The 17,888-nt window shown below is 32.9% G+C and overlaps 1 protein-coding gene across 23 annotated transcripts; it reads left to right on the forward strand.

The window, feature by feature from the left end:
* Nucleotides 1–105: 105 nt before the first annotated feature.
* LOC122622901 (MATH and LRR domain-containing protein PFE0570w) lies at nt 106–16,599 on the forward strand. Of its 23 annotated transcripts, none has more exons than XM_043801577.1 (15): nt 137–212; nt 1,435–1,478; nt 1,781–2,335; nt 4,020–4,100; nt 4,616–4,696; nt 5,327–5,407; nt 5,740–5,820; nt 6,989–7,279; nt 9,587–9,668; nt 9,932–10,120; nt 11,586–11,804; nt 12,411–12,832; nt 12,881–12,995; nt 14,989–15,311; nt 15,821–16,127. In XM_043801577.1, exons 2-15 carry the CDS (start codon nt 1,455–1,457, stop codon nt 15,986–15,988), a joined length of 2,712 nt encoding a protein of 903 aa, XP_043657512.1. In that variant the 5' UTR covers nt 137–212; nt 1,435–1,454; the 3' UTR covers nt 15,989–16,127. The 23 variants fall into 23 exon arrangements, with proteins under 23 accessions (XP_043657510.1, XP_043657519.1, XP_043657520.1 ...); XM_043801568.1 differs by having other exon boundaries at nt 145–212; nt 9,932–10,108; nt 11,736–11,804; ... (1 more) ...; nt 14,989–15,399; nt 15,821–16,599; XM_043801564.1 differs by having other exon boundaries at nt 146–212; nt 12,417–12,832; nt 14,989–15,399; nt 15,821–16,599.
* The last annotated feature ends 1,289 nt before the right edge of the window (nt 16,600–17,888 follow it).

Raw genomic sequence — 17,888 nt, forward strand, 5'->3', positions numbered from 1 at the left:
ATTAAAATGAACAAAAATAATATTTTTCAAAAGTGTGCGCGTGACTATCGATATGCCAGAAAAATGTTGAAATTTCTCGATTACATTTTCGCTAGCTGAGTAACGGGTATTTAATAGTCGGGGATTTCGACTATTGCGTTCTCTCTGATTTTAATTTAATTTTGGAACAATAAGGCCAAGCAGGTCGTTTGGTTTTGTAAACTTCTATATCGGTAATAATAATACTAATAATAATAATAATAATAATAATACAAATAATATTGACACTAAGCTGCAGTAAGGTCGGGGACTTGTAGTTACAGATAACAATTAATTATAATACGGTTTGTTTTGCTAAAATAATTGTAATGTAATGCCCTACGTTTTTATTTTTAAAGTGTGAGAAAGTTACAGTCTACCTATTTAATTATTTGTTCCAGCTTAAGCTATTTTACGACAATTTATTTATTGTAGCTTCGACATGGTTATGTTAATGCCTTCTGTAGTAATGTGAAGCAAACTTAAATAATAGTTTCCAATGCCGAATGAAAATTTTCCACTACGACGTGTTCGTTTCATAAAAAAAGGCTTTTGAGAAGCTATCCAATGCGCACATAACGTGAACATATTTTGTCAAATGTATAATCGGTTCTTGGTATCGTCAAGTTCGTGAAATCGTCACTAGTTTCTTTTATTCGGAAAAAAGTTTTTTTTTGGTATAGTTAAAACAATTTGTACCTTTTTTTTTATAATATTTCTGAAAGAGAATATTACTCTCTGTGGAGACGTACTGACGTACATATATGTACATACATATAAATTTACGAGTAAATATTTTTGTATTTGTGAAAATATCTGTATATGTGTGTGAGTTTTAAATATACATTTCCTAAATTGCTGTATGCGAAAGAGCCAATAATCAAGTAAATAGCATGTGGACAGTGTGGAAGCTATCTTTGATGTGCAATCATATTCCTCAAGGCGGGCGTATGAATTCATGTTCGTTCTATTGGCCTATACGGATTTTAGTTTTATTATTATCATTCAATAATTCGATACTACAGCATTGTTTGCAGTAAATATTTTAAATATTTTAATATTTTTTAATTAGGCAAGTAAAAGATTATATTTGATACATGTGTAAATTATTATTATGTATATTTATGATAAAAGAAAAATGAATGTGGTAAAAGCAAAAATAACACTCATGTTGTATATGGCTCAAATTATATTACATATATATATATTACATAAGAACAGCACTAACGAACTTTTTTTGTGTGCGTCTGTATGTACATTTAGGATATTACCCGTTGTTGTATAATGAATTATTATAAATTAAACATGTAAATATATGTGCAGGAACCTGTCGTTGTTATTTTGATACGAGTAAATGTTTACGTACATATTGATCATTCATGAATTCTTTATTGCTAATTTTATTATTATTTATAGATTGGTAAAAAAATTGAGAAATGGATTCTACCTTAAATATTGAGGTAAGTGAAGAAAGCTAAATTTAATTCAATATAACATTTTTAAGAAATTATGGACAGTGGCAAGATTATTTTACAAGACGAATTTATTCTGATCTTGATTCCCACTTTTTTAATATATAACTGGGACTTGACAACATTTGTAAGGAGAAAGTTGTTAAACATTTTAGTTAAAATAATTTAATGGAATTAATAGTGTCAGTTATTAAAAATAAATATAAAATATATGATTTTTTTGCACAGTTATAATACCGTTTATACAATAGAACTTAACATGACATACATATATTTTCTACAATCTTAAGGAGAAAAAAATTGAAACAAAAAATGGAAGCCAAAAAGTTAACGCTGATGTAGTTAAAATTACTTCCCAAGATTACGATAACCTCAATGGAAAGCAATTAGAATCTGATATTCACAGTGATTTTGATAAATCCGTCATTCCAAGAGATAATGAAGATGACAACGATCTAAAAATTGAAGAAAGAGAAAATGAAGACTTCAATTCAGAAGACAAAAATACAACAGATTTAGGAGACAACCCGTCTAAACCAATAGAAAAGCCGTGTTTAAATATTGACTCATCAGTTGCGGAGAAAACTCTTGAGATGGAAAACCCCATTATTATTGATTCATCTATTAAGACGAACCCATCCATATCTGTGGAAAATTTGTCCACCATTTCTGAGAATAATTTAAAGTTGGATATAGTAGATGGCAATACTATGGATGAAAACTCGTCGAATTCAGAAAAGGCATCATCCGAAGAAGATGGGTTAAACATTCTAAAAGAAGGCGAGGAAGATAAAAGGACCGACGTTTGTGTATCACAGGACAACACTAAATATTCGGCAGAAAAAGTATTTGTATTTTTAAGAATAAATGATATATATTATTGCCTCAAGCTTATTTAACATTATATTTATAGAGATAACATATATACAGTTTATGTAAACAATCTTTAAAAAATGCTTCGGTAAAGCAACTATCGTTTGTACACTTTTATATTTTTGAAGAAAATTAAAGAAAGTATTAGCAATTAATTTCGAAATAATAATTATCCCGTTTACTCAAAAGTAAGTTTAAAATTAAATAAAAGATAGAAAAGAAACGTATTTGATCATATAAAAAGTATATATTCTTGATTTTAAGACTTGTTTCTCGCGATGTCTGTCAGTGCGGACAGACTTAAATGAAGAATAAAATCATGAATATATACTTTTTATAGGATCAAATACGTTTCTTTTAAACTTCGAGATCTCGGTTGTAATAGGAACCAAAACAAAATCATTTTTTTAATAACTTGCATGTCTCCATCGCACTTTATTTAACTGACCTTCCCCTTTTTTTTTTCTTTAGTTTATGCTAACTAAGGGCAATAGTAGGAGTACCGCCTTATTTGATTTTTGTTTTATAGCCGCCGCTGTTGTAAGCTGAACGACAATCGGTCCTTACATATTTGAAATCGTTGCACCAAAAATATTTTGATTTGTTGGCATTGTAGTTAGTTATAGTTTTGGCCTCTATAATTCTTGCCATGACAAAAATGTATTAAAAGTTGGGGCCCGCTTAGTATCTATTAGAAGTGTACTTTATTATTGTAGCAGTCGCAATTTTGTTTTTTATCTCGACAATCAGTTAATGTTTTATCAGATTAAGTTCACAGTATTTTCTTTTCCTTTTTTGATAATTTGTACGACATTTTAAGTGCATGTTTCCCTTAATTGCGAACTTAGCCACAAAATCTGATAATGGTTTATTGTGGTATTAATCCATCGCATAGGCGGCCTTTTCTGCATTCATGCTTTCTGCCTTTCAGCGTAACGCAAGCAATTTAAAAGATTAAGCAATTGAATGGCAATGAAAGAATTATTGACATGGTGGGAATCGGTTTTTTTTACTACCCAAAAAGAATATGGAGAGAAATTAGTGAGCGAGAAAACTGCTGTTTTAAGTTCAGGCAAGGCTATGGTAGACGCTACATGGATATCTGTAGAAACCAGGTATAATGCTTTAATAGCAACTAGTTAACTAGTTCTAGCTTATGCGAGTAAACTTTCGAAAATATAAAGCAACTGAGCGATTACGGATCCTTGCACAGTGTTCACTTACATTTGTTTAATATTATAATTGTTATACCCGTTACTCGTAAAGTAAAGAATTATACTAGATTCGTAAAGAAGTATGTAACAAGCAGGAGGAAACGGTTTCGACCATATAAAGTATATATATATTTTTGATCAAGTCGAGTCCTGTAAATTTCTCTTGATTTGCCAAAAATTGTTTTGCAACGCCCACTCTACTCCCACAAACTGCCAAAAACTGTCAGTGTGAAAAATTCTCCTTCGCACTTCCACTAGTTGAGTAACGGGTATCAGATAGTCGGGGATAGTAATTATTAGTAGATTTAACTGAAAATGTTGACCAATTATTTTAACTGCCCTTGATTATAATAATATACAGCTTGCTAAAGATTACTTACTGTTTCGTGCATATCATCCAATATTAGTTTTAATTTGTGATTAATAAATTACTTTTTTTTAGAATGTCAATGAAGAAACAACCAGTGCATTCGATTTGAAGACCGAAAACTCTAAAGCAGGCGGTGTTTCGCTAAATGAATCTGTAAGTATGACCCCTAAATGGTTTTATAATGACACTACCAACAACATTTGTTTAAACAAACAGTTCATGTAGACACTATCTGTATTTTTGCCTATATACCATTCCGAAATATAAAGTTCAATGAAGACGAAATAAAAGTGTAGACAATGTCATCCCCTACTAAATTTGTATGGTTTGTGGGCATTAGAATGAGTGTAGCAATCAAACATTTGGCATACCGATAGAAATAGGCAAGACAACTAATAAAATATAAAGAAATGAAAACATGTTTTAATATTGTGGGCGTGGGCGGTTTATGGATGTGTGACAACATCAGGAAACAAACTGCGCTGCGCCTATGTCTCTGGAATCTGCATTCTTAATCACAAGTTTTTAGCTTTTTGAGGTTCCTGACTCGGTTATTGATCCTGATCAAGAATACATATATTTTATATGGTCAGAAACGTTTTACTTCTACCTGTTACAAGAGTATAATAAGTCCGATACACTAAATAAACATTTCTTTGTACTTTCAGAATGCTATTGAATCTTTAATCATTGCATCTGATTTGACGATCGAAAACACTAAAAACAGCGTTGCATCGCCAATTAAACCGGTAAGTAACACCACCTCACACTGAAAAACTAGCAAAGATCGACGTACTCAGATCGATATCGAAGTAAGCTCGGCTTGCAGATGACTATCGATAGTGCTTATCGGTTTTCAGAAAAAGTCTTTATGCATTCGATTGTTTCTATCATATAATTTTCTAATAACATATACATAAATTAGGTAACAGTATTTTACGTTCCCATTTTCTCATTTTTTTTAATTCCTTAATTTGTACAAAATTGTGTCTGCATGTTTCTGTATCTCTGCATCTGAAGAAGAATTTCTGAGCGAGAAAAGTGAGGTTTTAAGTTAAGTTACAATAGGCAAGGCTATGGTTGACTCTGCTTGGATATCTATAGAAATTACTGGTCTTTCTTTATACTTTATATTGGTCTTTCGCCTCTGCGATTAAATTTCGCCGAATATAAGGCAAACTGGCTAGTTACGACTCCTTGCACACTTGCATATTTTCATATTATATTATATTTGTTTTATTAATCATCTAGATCATCATTGCCCAATATTTTAGCTGCACTTGAATATTATAATATATAGCTTGCTAAAGAAGTACTTACTGTTTCGTGAATATCCTTATTCACTTTAATTGGTGATTAAAAATATCAATTTTTTATAGAATGTCAATGAACAAATAACCACTGCATCTGATTTTTCGGCCGAAAACACTAAAGCAGACGGTGATTCGCTAAATAAAACTGTAAGTATGACCATATATAGTTATATAACGACACTATCAGAATTACTTTTTAAAAAACAAATTCAGGTGTAATTCAAAAAAAATTAAACACCTTATGTAAACACTATGTCTATTTCTGTGTATTTACCATTCAGAAATATCAAAGCCTTGATATATTTTTATATTATATTATATTTGTTTTATTAATCATCTAGATCATCTAGATCATCATTGCCCATTATTTTAGCTGCACTTGAATATTATAATATACAGCTTGCTAAAGAAGTACTTACTGTTTCGTGAATATCCTTATTCACTTTAATTGGTGATTAAAAATATCAATTTTTTTATAGAATGTCAATGAACAAATAACCACTGCATCTGATTTTTCGGCCGAAAACACTAAAGCAGACGGTGCTTCGATAAATAAAACTGTAAGTATGACCATATATAGTTATATAACGACACTATCAGAATTACTTTTTAAAAAACAAATTCAGATGTAATTCAAAAAAAATTAAACACCTTATGTAAACACTATGTCTATTTCTGTGTATTTACCATTCAGAAATATCAAAGCCTTGATATGCTATTTCTCTGGTCAAATTGGCCATAGCCATATATGTACATACAAAAAAATAACATTTTTTGACGAAGTGCAAATATTTTGTTATATTTTTTGAGTATTTCAATGAAAGTTATATGATTTGATGGTCCGACCCGTCATGAAAGCTACCTGTAAAAAATAGAAGACTGTAGTAAAAGTTTCGTGCAGATAGCCTTTGAACTGAGAAACTGAAATGGACGGACTTACTTGTACGAGGGTCGTTTGATAAGTCCGTGACTTTTTGAATAAAATATATTTTTTTCGTCAAAGAAGCGTTTTATTTCTCAACATAATCTCCTTTTAGCTCTATACATTTAGTCCAGCGTTTTTCCAATTTTTTTATTCCTTCCAAATAATAGGTTTTCTCAAGGCCCTCAAAATAGTCGTTTGTTTCTGTGATGACCTCTTCATTTGACCCGAATCTCTTACCGCCGAGCCATTTCTTCATGTTTGGAAACAAAAAATAGTCACAGGGGGCTAAATCTGGAGAATATGCTGGATGGGGTAGCAGTTCGTAGCCCAATTTATGAAATTTTGCCATGCTGACTACACACGTGTGCACCCGTGCATTGTCCTGATGGAACAAAAAATTCACGAGATCGTCTGCTTTCAATGCCTATAAAACGCAAACCAAAAAACGCAGCTTTCTCAAAATTTTACAGTCAGCTGTTAATCGATAACTGCTGACAGGAGCAGTGTTGTATTTAGAGCAGGTGCGCGGCAAATACAAAAAGTCACGGACTTATCAAACGACCCTCGTATATAGACTCGGCTGTTAATATTGATCGAGAACATATAATATGTAAAAACTTTATATTTTTGGAAATGTCTTCTTGACTGCGTTGCAAACCTTTGGATGCAATCAACATACCAACCTAATCAACTTAGAATTGTACAAAAGCTTTGTTATCCGAATTAGATAAAAAGTGGTCAAGAATCATAATCATTTACACAATTAAATAACTTTATTTTGCAATATCTTAATTTTTACATAGCAGAACGAATTTAATAACCAAATTCTGGACATTATATCGGATATAGATATAAATATAAAAGCACAGGAAAAAATAACGCAGCTAAAAGAGCAAGAACTGAAACTCATTCAGAAACAGAACGATCTGGCAAATGAAATCCAAAAGCAGCAGATCCTAGCTAAGCAGCTCAGTGCACAAAATCAGCTTACACAAAATAATTGTCAAAGTGGAGAGCTCGACTTACAAAGCCAATATAAAAATGAGCGCTGCGGACCCACCTCGACACTGTATCAGAAAAATATCTCCAGTAAAGTAAGTAAAGTACTAATAGGAATTATTATTAACCTGCCACTACATTAATTTGTTTTAGCATAACTTATTATTTAATCAAAATATTTGAATACATTTTTGAAGAAACAGAAATTTTGGTTATCGGAGTAACAGACATCTGATAACTCAACTATAGTTTTCCTCATTATTTCATGTTTTGAATTACGGGTTTAAAACCATATAAATTAGTTTAATAGGTCAAAATTATTTCACCAAATAATATCGATATGTCAAAAAGATTTCGGCCTCGCCCACTCTAACGCCTACAAGCCATTTTTAGCGTTTGTCACGCTAATTAAAATCGCTAAAAAAAAAAGAACGCTATAGTCGAGTTTGTCGACTATTTGATACCCGTTAGTGGAAATGCGAAGGTGAAATTTCAACACTGGCAGTTTTTGAGCGTTAGAGTGGGAAAAAGTTTTTTTGCAAATCGATATAAGTTTACAAGACTAACACAAAAATAAACAATAGAGAACGCTATAGTCGGGTTCCCCGACTATCTAACACCCGTTACTCAGCTGGTGAAAGTGCGAAGAGAAATTACAGCACTGACCGTTTTTGGCGGTTTGTGGGCGTTAGAGTGGGCGTGGCAAAAAGATTTTTGATTACATTAAATTTACCAGACAAACAAAAATGTGAAAAAATTTCAAAACATTTTTGACAATACTAATAAGAAAATTAAAAAATATCAACATTTTTCAAAAGTGTCAGCGTGGCAGTTTTGGGAGTTTTGGGTCTACAAACTTGCGCAGCGGCTATGTGGTCGCCTAATAAATTGTTGCAGCTTGTCTGTTAAGTATATTACAAAGAGATTGTGTCATATACGTTTTTTTTTACCAGGGCCACCATGGGTTTTGCCGCCTGAATGATTTATCTAATAAAACCTTACCAACTATCATTCCAGGTGTTTTGGCAGAGTTTTATGTCGTTAACGCGTTTGCGTTAACCCGTGTTGTCCGTTAGTGTGCTTTTCAACTGATATTGGGCAATATAGAAGATATTGCCGATAATAGATGGAGTATACCTCGTCTTTCTTTATTTGTTTTGCTTTGTTGGGAACTAAGCTTTCGTTTTACACACGTGAATTTTGAGGAGGTCCTGTCGGTAAAAATATGCTCGAGTGGGCACTTGTAGTTCAAGTGCGGTGTGTAGCTGATGTGGCAAGTGTGCCGACCATATTAATGTAACGATGTAACAGTGCTGGTAGATCCATACGTACTTCTGGTTTTTAAATGCTAATGCAGTTTCTTGACAAAACTGGTTGAAACTAGAAACTTAAAAGTTATAGTACATTTTTTTACCAGTTATATAAGAGTAACCTAGATTCTTTGAAAAGTATTGAACACGTAAAAGGAAGCGTATCCGATATAAAAAGTATATATATTCTTGATCAGGATCACTAGCCGGCTTGATGTGGCCATGTCCGTAAACTTGGAGATCTTAGGACTATAAAAGCTATACAGATTAGGAATGCAGATTCCGGAGACATAGACGTAGCGCAAGTTTGTTTCCTGATATTGCCACGCTCACAAACCGCCCAAAAGCACCAATGCATCGGAAAATGGTTTACATCGGTATACCAAACTCATTTTGGCCACGCCTGTTCTAAAGCCCGCCAACCGCCCAAAAGCACCAATACATCAGATAATGATCAGGGGAAGCCGAGAAACTTTGTACACTTAAGTGCCGAGCAGTGTACATACAAAGTATGTATATATAAAAACGCTCTTTGAAGCACATACCCAATGAGATTCTAAATTTAGAATTTTCATGAACATTTCGGACGCTCACATTACGCTCTATACAGAAAAGTACATATATGCGTTGTGTATGTATGGACATATAAATTTGTATTGGAAGATGTGTTTATTTTTTTAATTTCTCTTTGTGTTTATGAACTTTAATGGACATAGACGTCAATACATTTCGTTACTATTAAGTTGCACAAAAAACTATGAATTGTATAGTTGAGAAAAAAAGGGGCTATCGCCCAAGTGATCTTATTGATCCTAGTAAACGTCAACTTTTATTAAGCCTTAGTAAGCAGATTTGGCAGAAAAAAAAAGTAATTCTTTCTAAAATTTGACTTTTAATCTGTTTACATTTGCTTCCATTTCTAAACATCTTGACCAATTTAAAAAAAAAAGCGATTAAAAATAAATTATGCGCATAAAGTATATACTTTCATACGTATTATATAACTGCGTATTTAAGTAAAATAAAACATTTTTAAGACATGGTCGCAGAACACGAGGATATATCAAAGTTTACATTTAATTAATAATTTAGGAATCCACTAATGTGTCAAAGACGGTCGATTTGCGAAAAATATTTACACCTGCGACCGATGCTGCTGAAATATTACCCAATCGTAAGCACTATGATATGATATGATATGATTTAAATCTTAGTAATATGAAAAGGTGATACGTAAGAGTCGTACTATTGTATTTACCATTACTTAGGCAATATAATAACATGACTAATTTGCGTTTATAAAAATTTTTCTTATTTAAGCTTAAAATATCGATATAGCTTACTACATAAACGCTTATACAATTATTTTACGTATCGCCTTTAAAAAAAATTGAAGTGCAAATATTTTAACATCAATATTAAACTTATTTAAAATAGGAAAGCTATATGCCTCGTCTGCATTTTATTCTCCAACACTACACCCTACAGTGGAAGACCAAGTCGAGCTAGCGCGAAGAATTTCACATTCTTTAAGCGATATCAGTAACCAAACCTCTAAGGGTCAGTCAATGTATGTCAATCGCAAAAAACGGTCAGACAAATGGGTTCATGAAGGTAGATCTCAAGGTATGGTGTTTTTTTCAATTTTTTTTGTTGTCAACATACCTGTCAATTCTTAACTTAATGAATTCTTATTCTTACAATTTTATTATTATAACACTGATTGAAAGTCTAACGCTGCACAGTCACAGGGATTACCGATTTTATTTTGAGTTGCCTTTGTATGTATGTAGAGTTATTTTACAAAAATTTGTATTGTATACAAATTCAGTTGCGTAGTTTAACGTTAGTTTAATAAAAAGGTATTTTTTAGTATGTTCCGATTGTTTTTATAAAGCATTATTAGCCCAAAAATACTGCACGTTTTCATTTGATAGGTTTCCGGTACGACCCTCAAAAATATAAACGCTCGCAATAAAATGTAGAAACATAAAAGGAACGAAATCAAAATTAATTTTTAACTATTTTATTGTCAAGTTTTTTATATATAGCTGTTTCTAAAAAAAATGGGGGAAAAATGTCCACAACTGCTTAGTTTGAAAAAATTTGCGAAATTCGCTCTTTCCAAATTCGGCGTATGTACATATTTTGTCCTGCAGTAAATATATATTAGAAGAATGAAAATTATGTATACCGATTAAAAAATAAATTAGATTAGATCAAAAGTAGATTATATTAGATTAGAAACAACGAAGGTACATTTTTTAATTTAATCTTTCTTTCTTAGTTCTGGAGTTACAAACTACAAAAAATATAAGAGTGGCACCATGCTCATAATTTTTAGTACCAAAATTAATACGGTCTAGTGTAATTCTCTAATTCGTTCTCTCTCTTCGTTCTGGAGTTATTAATTTTTGACAGAAAAAGTGGTCAATTCTCCTATAGTGTATCGACTTGGCTGTAGTTACTTCACAAGAATGCAAATACTTACTCATATATTACTGCTTTGCTAATATCTGACAGAAATACTAATTCCAATCAGCACAAAAAATGTAACTTTTGTATGATCTGTGCCAATTTACTTCACAAGATACATAGATGCTTAAGATTACTTTTATTTCAACAAGAGCATAAGATATATGTACATTTTCTACCTATACATTTATACCGACTTTAAAACTTTTTTCATTTCATTTTTTGCGAACTATAAAAATATTTCTTTCATAATTATCCTTTTTATTTATTAGGTTCAAATGCATTTCTTTTTCATGTATCGTATCAATGAAAAAGCTTTAAAATGAAAAAATGAAAATTAGTTTCAAATTCTATTTAAATGCTTACATACATTTTCATAATATACATTTTCAGATTTGCTGGTAAATTATTACTAGCTTATACACTAAGTAGATACATATGAGAAACAGTTTAAAATGTTAAAATATACATAAGTAGTGATATTGTTATCCAATAAAATCACTTATTGCTTATGAAATCCTCCTTTTCTAATTTTTATATTCTTATTAAAGATATACTAACAAGAATCTACTAAGTTATAATTTTGAAGTATATACACAAATATTTACATATTCAGGGAATGATGCTATAAATCCATATAAAGAAAATTCTGAAACAAATTCCACAATTGAACTTAAAAAGTTGGAAAAAATACCCCTAAAGCTTATAATGAACCCAAATGGAAAAGTTCGTGATTATAATTCGCTAAAGGAATTGATTAATGTAGAAGCTGGCCTTTTATCGCCTGACAATTGCGCTGAACTAATAACTGCACTTCAACTTCATCAAGGACGAGGTAATTTTATAAATTTTAGATGTGATTTGTGAAGTTATTTCAATAGGAGGCAAAAAATTAATTGTATCCACAAAAGAAAACTATTTCACTTTCAACTTTACTGCACTTTTAATGTTAAATAAAATAAATTTAATTTCCAGCTTTGTTTATACAAAGAAATCCTTTATCGTAATGATAATCGTAATTTTACTACAATTAGTTGGGTATGTGGGTGACCCTCGGTAGCCGTCAGGCTCTCGACCGCCATATGTATTTATAGCTATAAAACATGTAATTTATTTATCCAGTTTATGTAATTTATATTAGACCATATGACTTTAGTGAAAGTTACTCGTAAGCTGCGGTTTATATCTCACGATATACCAAAATTCCGTACAATTCTAGTTCGAAAGCTAAATTTACAAAGAAATGAATTACTTGTTTAAAAAATATTATATTTTATATGATCTGTTTTAAAACGGAATTAGAATCCAGCTAAATAAATAATATAAAATTCGTTTGCCTTGCTTTATCACTGATGCTTCCTGCGCCGCTCCTGCTGCTCTTCCGACGACGCCGCTGCCAACGCCTTCAACTTGAGTACAACTAACTTCATAAAAAATGAAGGTGCAGAACTTTTTGCGAAACGCCGCAGAAAGGCTGATAATTGGGTTGTCGATGAATCCCATTCAGGGACTCAATATCATCCATCTGGTATTCCAGATTTCCAGCAGTATCACCAAAGGCCGGTTCTAAGCCCAAACATTTTGCCGGCGTATTCTGATGCTGGGAAGCATCGCGTCCAATTAAATATTCATCAAAATCAGCTAATTGAGAGGTATTCAAAACCAGGACTGCAGGTCGTCCAGTCTCCTTGGAAAGCAGCTTTGCAAACTGGTTCAGCGAGCTCAGCGTTTCTAGAGGATACCAAAGACCAATGTTTTTCACCTCCTGCTGTATCACCAATTCCGTATTCCCAAACTTGTTGTAAGGACTTGACGGACGCTATTGATCCCATGCCATATGGTTCTCCGAGACACCATACAAATGTATGAGTTTTCCATTTCATATACTTAAATAACAAAATCTATTCACAGGCAGTTGCTTCTTCGTCACGATCAGTCATTGTACCCTCGAATCCACAAAGGGATCTCGCATATACACCATGCGTTGCTCAGGGCTGGGGAAGCCGAAATGTGGAACTACCGAAAGGTTAGTAAACTCCTTTCATATTTGTAATAATATTTCATACTTTTATAAATCCATAAATAGCTTTTGAAGATCTGTGTACTGAGGTGTAATTGCATAATTGTGTTTCATAAGGCAAAACTGAACTGGCTTGAAAAGAGGTCCAAAAACGTGACTGATAACTTTTCTTAAATAGAAAACCTTTTAGCGAATAAACGAGTTCAATTTAAACTCACTGTTAGGAGTTGATTTTGATTGAAATCAGGAGTTTTAAAAACGACATTTGTTAGTGTACATATAAGCATATCTCTATGCCATAAATAAAAGACGTTTTATATATTATAGCTATTAAAGAACTCGTTAAGTTGAATAAATGGACATTATGAGCATACTTTATAGAGTCGGTAGAACCCTTTATACTACCTCTATAATCTTGATGTTAGCGGGGGAGTCTAAAGAAACGTCAATTATTAATGAAACGCTGACTGCTCCAAATAGATAAATAGTATATACAACAAATTATTAAGTGCAAATTTATTATTAATACATTTTTGTATCAAAAATCAACTGACAAAACAAACATACAAGCAAAATTTTTCTTTAAAACAAATATTTTTATACCCGTTACTCGTAGAGTAAAAGGGTATACTAGATTCGTTGAAAAGTATGTAACAGGCAGAAGTATATATATTCTTGATCAGGATCAATAGCCGAATCGATCTGGCCATGTCCGTCTGTCCGTCCGTATGAACGTCGAGATCTCAGGAACTACAAAAGCTAGAAAGTTCAGATTAAGCATACAGACTCCAGAGACATAGAAGCAGCGCAAGTTTGTCGATTCATGTTGCCACGCCCACTCTGACGCCCACAAACCGCCCAAAACTGTCACGCCCACATTTTTTTAAAAATGTGTTGATATTTTTTCATTTTTGTATTAGTCTTGTAAATTTCTATCGATTTGCCAAAAAACTTTTTGCCACGCCCACTTTAACGCCCACAAACCGCACAAAGCTGCCACGCCCACATTTTTAAAAAATGTTTTGATATTTTTTCATTTATTAATTAGTCTTGAAAATTTCTATTGATTTGCCAAAAAACTTTTTGCCACGCCCACTCTAACGCCCACAAACCGCCAACAACTGTTAGTGCTGAAATTTCTTCTTCGCACTTCCACTAGCTGAGTAACGGGTATCAGATAGTCGGGGAACTCGACTATAGCGTTCTCTCTTGTTTTAATTATACTCGATAGTCGTACAGTAAATGGGAATACTAGACTAGAAATTTTGAAACAGGCAGAAGGAAGCGTTTTCGACCATATTAAGTATATATATTCTTGATCAGGATCATTAGTGAATTTCTATCGATTTGCCAATAAGTTTTTGCCACGTTCACCCTAACGCCCACAAACCGCCCAAAACTGCCACGCTCTCTTTTAAAATGTTTTGATATTTCTTCACATTTTTTTTAGTCTTGTATTTTTTTTTTCTTGATTTGCTAAAAATTGTTTGACTACGACCACTCCACTAACGCTCACAAGCAGCCAAAAACTGTCAATGCTGTAATGAGTAAGGGTACATACCTGTATGATATTCTAAATTTTTTTCAAAAACCTAATAGTTCATTAGTCCTAGAATAGTAGGAGAAATCCAAAAGTTCCAGATCATTATTGTTGCTTGGTCTTTAATTATAATATCTTATAATTGCATCTTACTATGCCCTTTTCTAACTTAAGTTCCATGATTGATTTATATTTGACAACAAAACGGTTTCACTGTTATTGAAAATATATGAAGCCTGTCCTCAGGCTGCGTGAACGGAAAAATACGGTAAGAAGTTTAAAACGTACAAGAAAATTAAAACTTCAATTTCTCAATTTTCCTGAAATAATAAATCGCTCAGTATGTATGTATGTATGTACGTATGTACATGTATGTATGTATTTGGTATTTTCTTTAGTATATTAATATTTTAGACTCTTTTCAATGTAAGGAAACTGAATCATCGTATCATATTTCAGATTCTTTTCAATGTAACGAAAGTGAATCATCTTGGCAGACTCAAACCCATTTCGGGAAAGCAGATGACAGCGATCATAGCTTAAATAATAATATATTCGGAGAGAGCATGGCATCTAACTTTGCTTTTGATGTGCAAAATCGATTACATTCCCTAGAAAAATTTCAAAAATACTTTTTGGATTACCAGCGCCTTGAAAACAGGGAAAGTGCTTGTGAATTACAGCCCGAGGCTTATGAAAGCATTAACGATTTTACACCACAACATGAATTTAATGTGTTAAGCGGCGAAGAATTAAAAGCCAATTATGACCTAGATGAGAAGGTAAATGTGCGTGAACTAATTGAGTCGTTTGAGAAACAAAGTACAACGAAACTAGGACATGTCCCAGCACCAATAGAAGGCAATGAAGGCAAGGCTTTTTTGTGTGTCTGTGTCATTTTTGTGTACTTGTATGTGTACATATATGCAGAAGAAAATTTACATACATGTAGGCATATAACAATGTTAAATAACAAATTGTTGAAACCCTGAAGAACTGCCCGTTACTGATAGATAAAATGCTCGATCGAAGTTATATTCTTTGTAAACGTACATATAGTTAATGTTAATTTCTATAAAGAAAAATGTCTTTATTGCTGTTATATTTACACACTACACCTGCAATTCAATAGAGGCCATGGGAACTTAAAAATTTTAATTTTACATTTTTTCAAAACAAGTAAAAACTATTTGTAGTGAATTAATAATACATATACATATATGTACATACGTGCCAGTCATGTTCTATATTTTTAAACATACTCATGTATTGCTTTCCTTTTTTTCCCCAGGCTTATACGTTCCGAAAGAAATATCTCTTTCTAGCTATGCAGCACCCCCACAACAATGCGGAGGGCACGCGAAACATTGTGAACGGTCATACGACGACACATTTTCGCACACGTTACCAAGGACCAACTTTTCAGCTAATAAAAATTCGTTTGGAAATACTGGCATAGGAGAATTTCCTTTATCAAAGCCATGGGCAACTGGATTTAATACTGGAACCCCAAATCAGGAGCCTTACTCACCGCCGCCTAGCTATACAAAAATAGTACCTGGGCTCGAAAAAGTTTCGTCTGTGATCAAATTTAACCAGACACCTCTACCCCCAGAGAATTTGGCTAGGTATGAACAACCCGACAGGAGAAGCTTGACAAGTGGAAGTCCACAGTACCTAAATGCACTACAAAACTCTCAAATACGCAACCCATCGCCAATACCTTTTAAAACTTCTTTGAATGAACAGACTTCGTGGCCTCCAAAAGGCCTACTAAAGGGAACTCCGATCTCTCCGCTGCAGAACCACGTTCAAACCTTTAACAAATGTGCCAGGGGTTGGCGATCTACACCAGTCAAGCAACAGTCCTATTCAAGTCAATACACCTCACCATTAGCTGGAAACTTACCGTACTCAGATTTTTAGGTGTTGCTTTAGCAACTAAGCGATTTACGACATAAACCAATTATTTACACGATTATAAAAAAAAATATTTAATGTGTTTGTTTATTTTTCCTTTAAAATTATAATGGTACTGCATCGAAAAATAAATGCAATTGTTTAACTTGCCAAGATTTTTTTAAGATTGGAAAATTTTCCGTCTGTCCGAATGTACGCCTCGATCTCAGGAACTATAAAAGCTAGAAAGTTGAGATTAAGTATGTAGATTCCAGAGACGCAACGTGCCACGTCCACGCAATTGAAAATGTTTGATTATTTGTTATTTAATTGTCTTTTCTATTTTATTTTTTTTCCCTAATTTCTATCGATGTGCGAAAAATATGTTAACATTTCTCGTTCGTTCTTCCATTAGCTAAGAAACGCGTATCTGACGCAATGTAAAATCGCCTATTATAATAGTTGTGCAATTCATTAATGTTATACTACTATTCTACCTAAAAGCAAACTAATAACATGAGTCAAAACGAAATACGCGTTCAACGTCAAAGAGACAAAGACAAGCGTCGTCTAACGCGTATTACTCATTTGTATCTCTGCAACCCGCGCGTTAGGGTGGGCATGTTTGGCAAATCGAGAGAAATTTACAAGACTAAAAAAATGTGAAAAAACATTTTTCAAAAGTGTGGGCGTGGCAGTATTGGGCGGTTTGTGAGCGTTTGGGTGGGCGTGGCAGAAAGTTTTTTTTGGCTAATCAATAGAAATTAACAAGACTAATACAAAAAATCAAAATATTATTTAAAGACGTGAGCTTGGCAGCTTTGCGCGGTTAGTGGGCGTTAGAGGGGGCAAGGCAAAAAGTTTTTCCGTCAAAAAATTACATTTTTCAAAAGTGTGGGCGTGGACGTTTTCGTCGATTTGTGGGCGTTAATATGGGCGTGGCAACATATCTCTGGAGTCTACATGCTGAATCTCAACTTTTTAGCTTTTATAATTCCTGAGATCTCGAAGTTTATAAGGACAGAAAGACAGACGGACATGGCCAGATCGACTCGGCTATAGATCCTGATCAAGAATATATATACTTTATATGGTTGGAAACGCTTCCTTCTACCATTTACATATTTTTTAACAAATCTAGTATACACTTTTCTTCTACAATTAACGGGTATAACTAGGTTAGATTTTTAAGAGATGAAGGAAGTTAATCTTAGTAAGGAAAGGAAACGATTAAGGGCAACGAAACTATTTTAATAATGTGATGATGACCCGGATAACTCCCTACTTCGGGATACGATTCTTTATTCCAGCGCATCAGTTCGGTTTTCAAGTGGAACATTTAGCTCATGTAGTTCAAAGCAAAATATATTATAATATATTAAAGAAAACCCTAGTAGATTTCTCCTTTTTTATTAAACAAAATATTTATTGATTTAAATTTTAAAATGTCAGAATAAAAT

This window comes from Drosophila teissieri, chromosome 4, assembly GCF_016746235.2.
Source record: "Drosophila teissieri strain GT53w chromosome 4, Prin_Dtei_1.1, whole genome shotgun sequence".
NCBI classification, from domain to species: domain Eukaryota; kingdom Metazoa; phylum Arthropoda; class Insecta; order Diptera; family Drosophilidae; genus Drosophila; species Drosophila teissieri.

What these genes read in the sequence shown, in the direction of transcription:
- LOC122622901 (XM_043801561.1), top strand. Translation starts at nt 1,455, where the DNA reads ATGGATTCTACCTTAAATATTGAG. An exon ending in TTGCATCGCCAATTAAACCG is followed by an intron (nt 4,697 to 5,326) that starts GTAAGTAACACC and finishes AATTTTTTATAG; the next exon opens with AATGTCAATGAACAAATAAC. An exon ending in TCATGAAGGTAGATCTCAAG is followed by an intron (nt 10,121 to 11,585) that starts GTATGGTGTTTT and finishes TTACATATTCAG; the next exon opens with GGAATGATGCTATAAATCCA.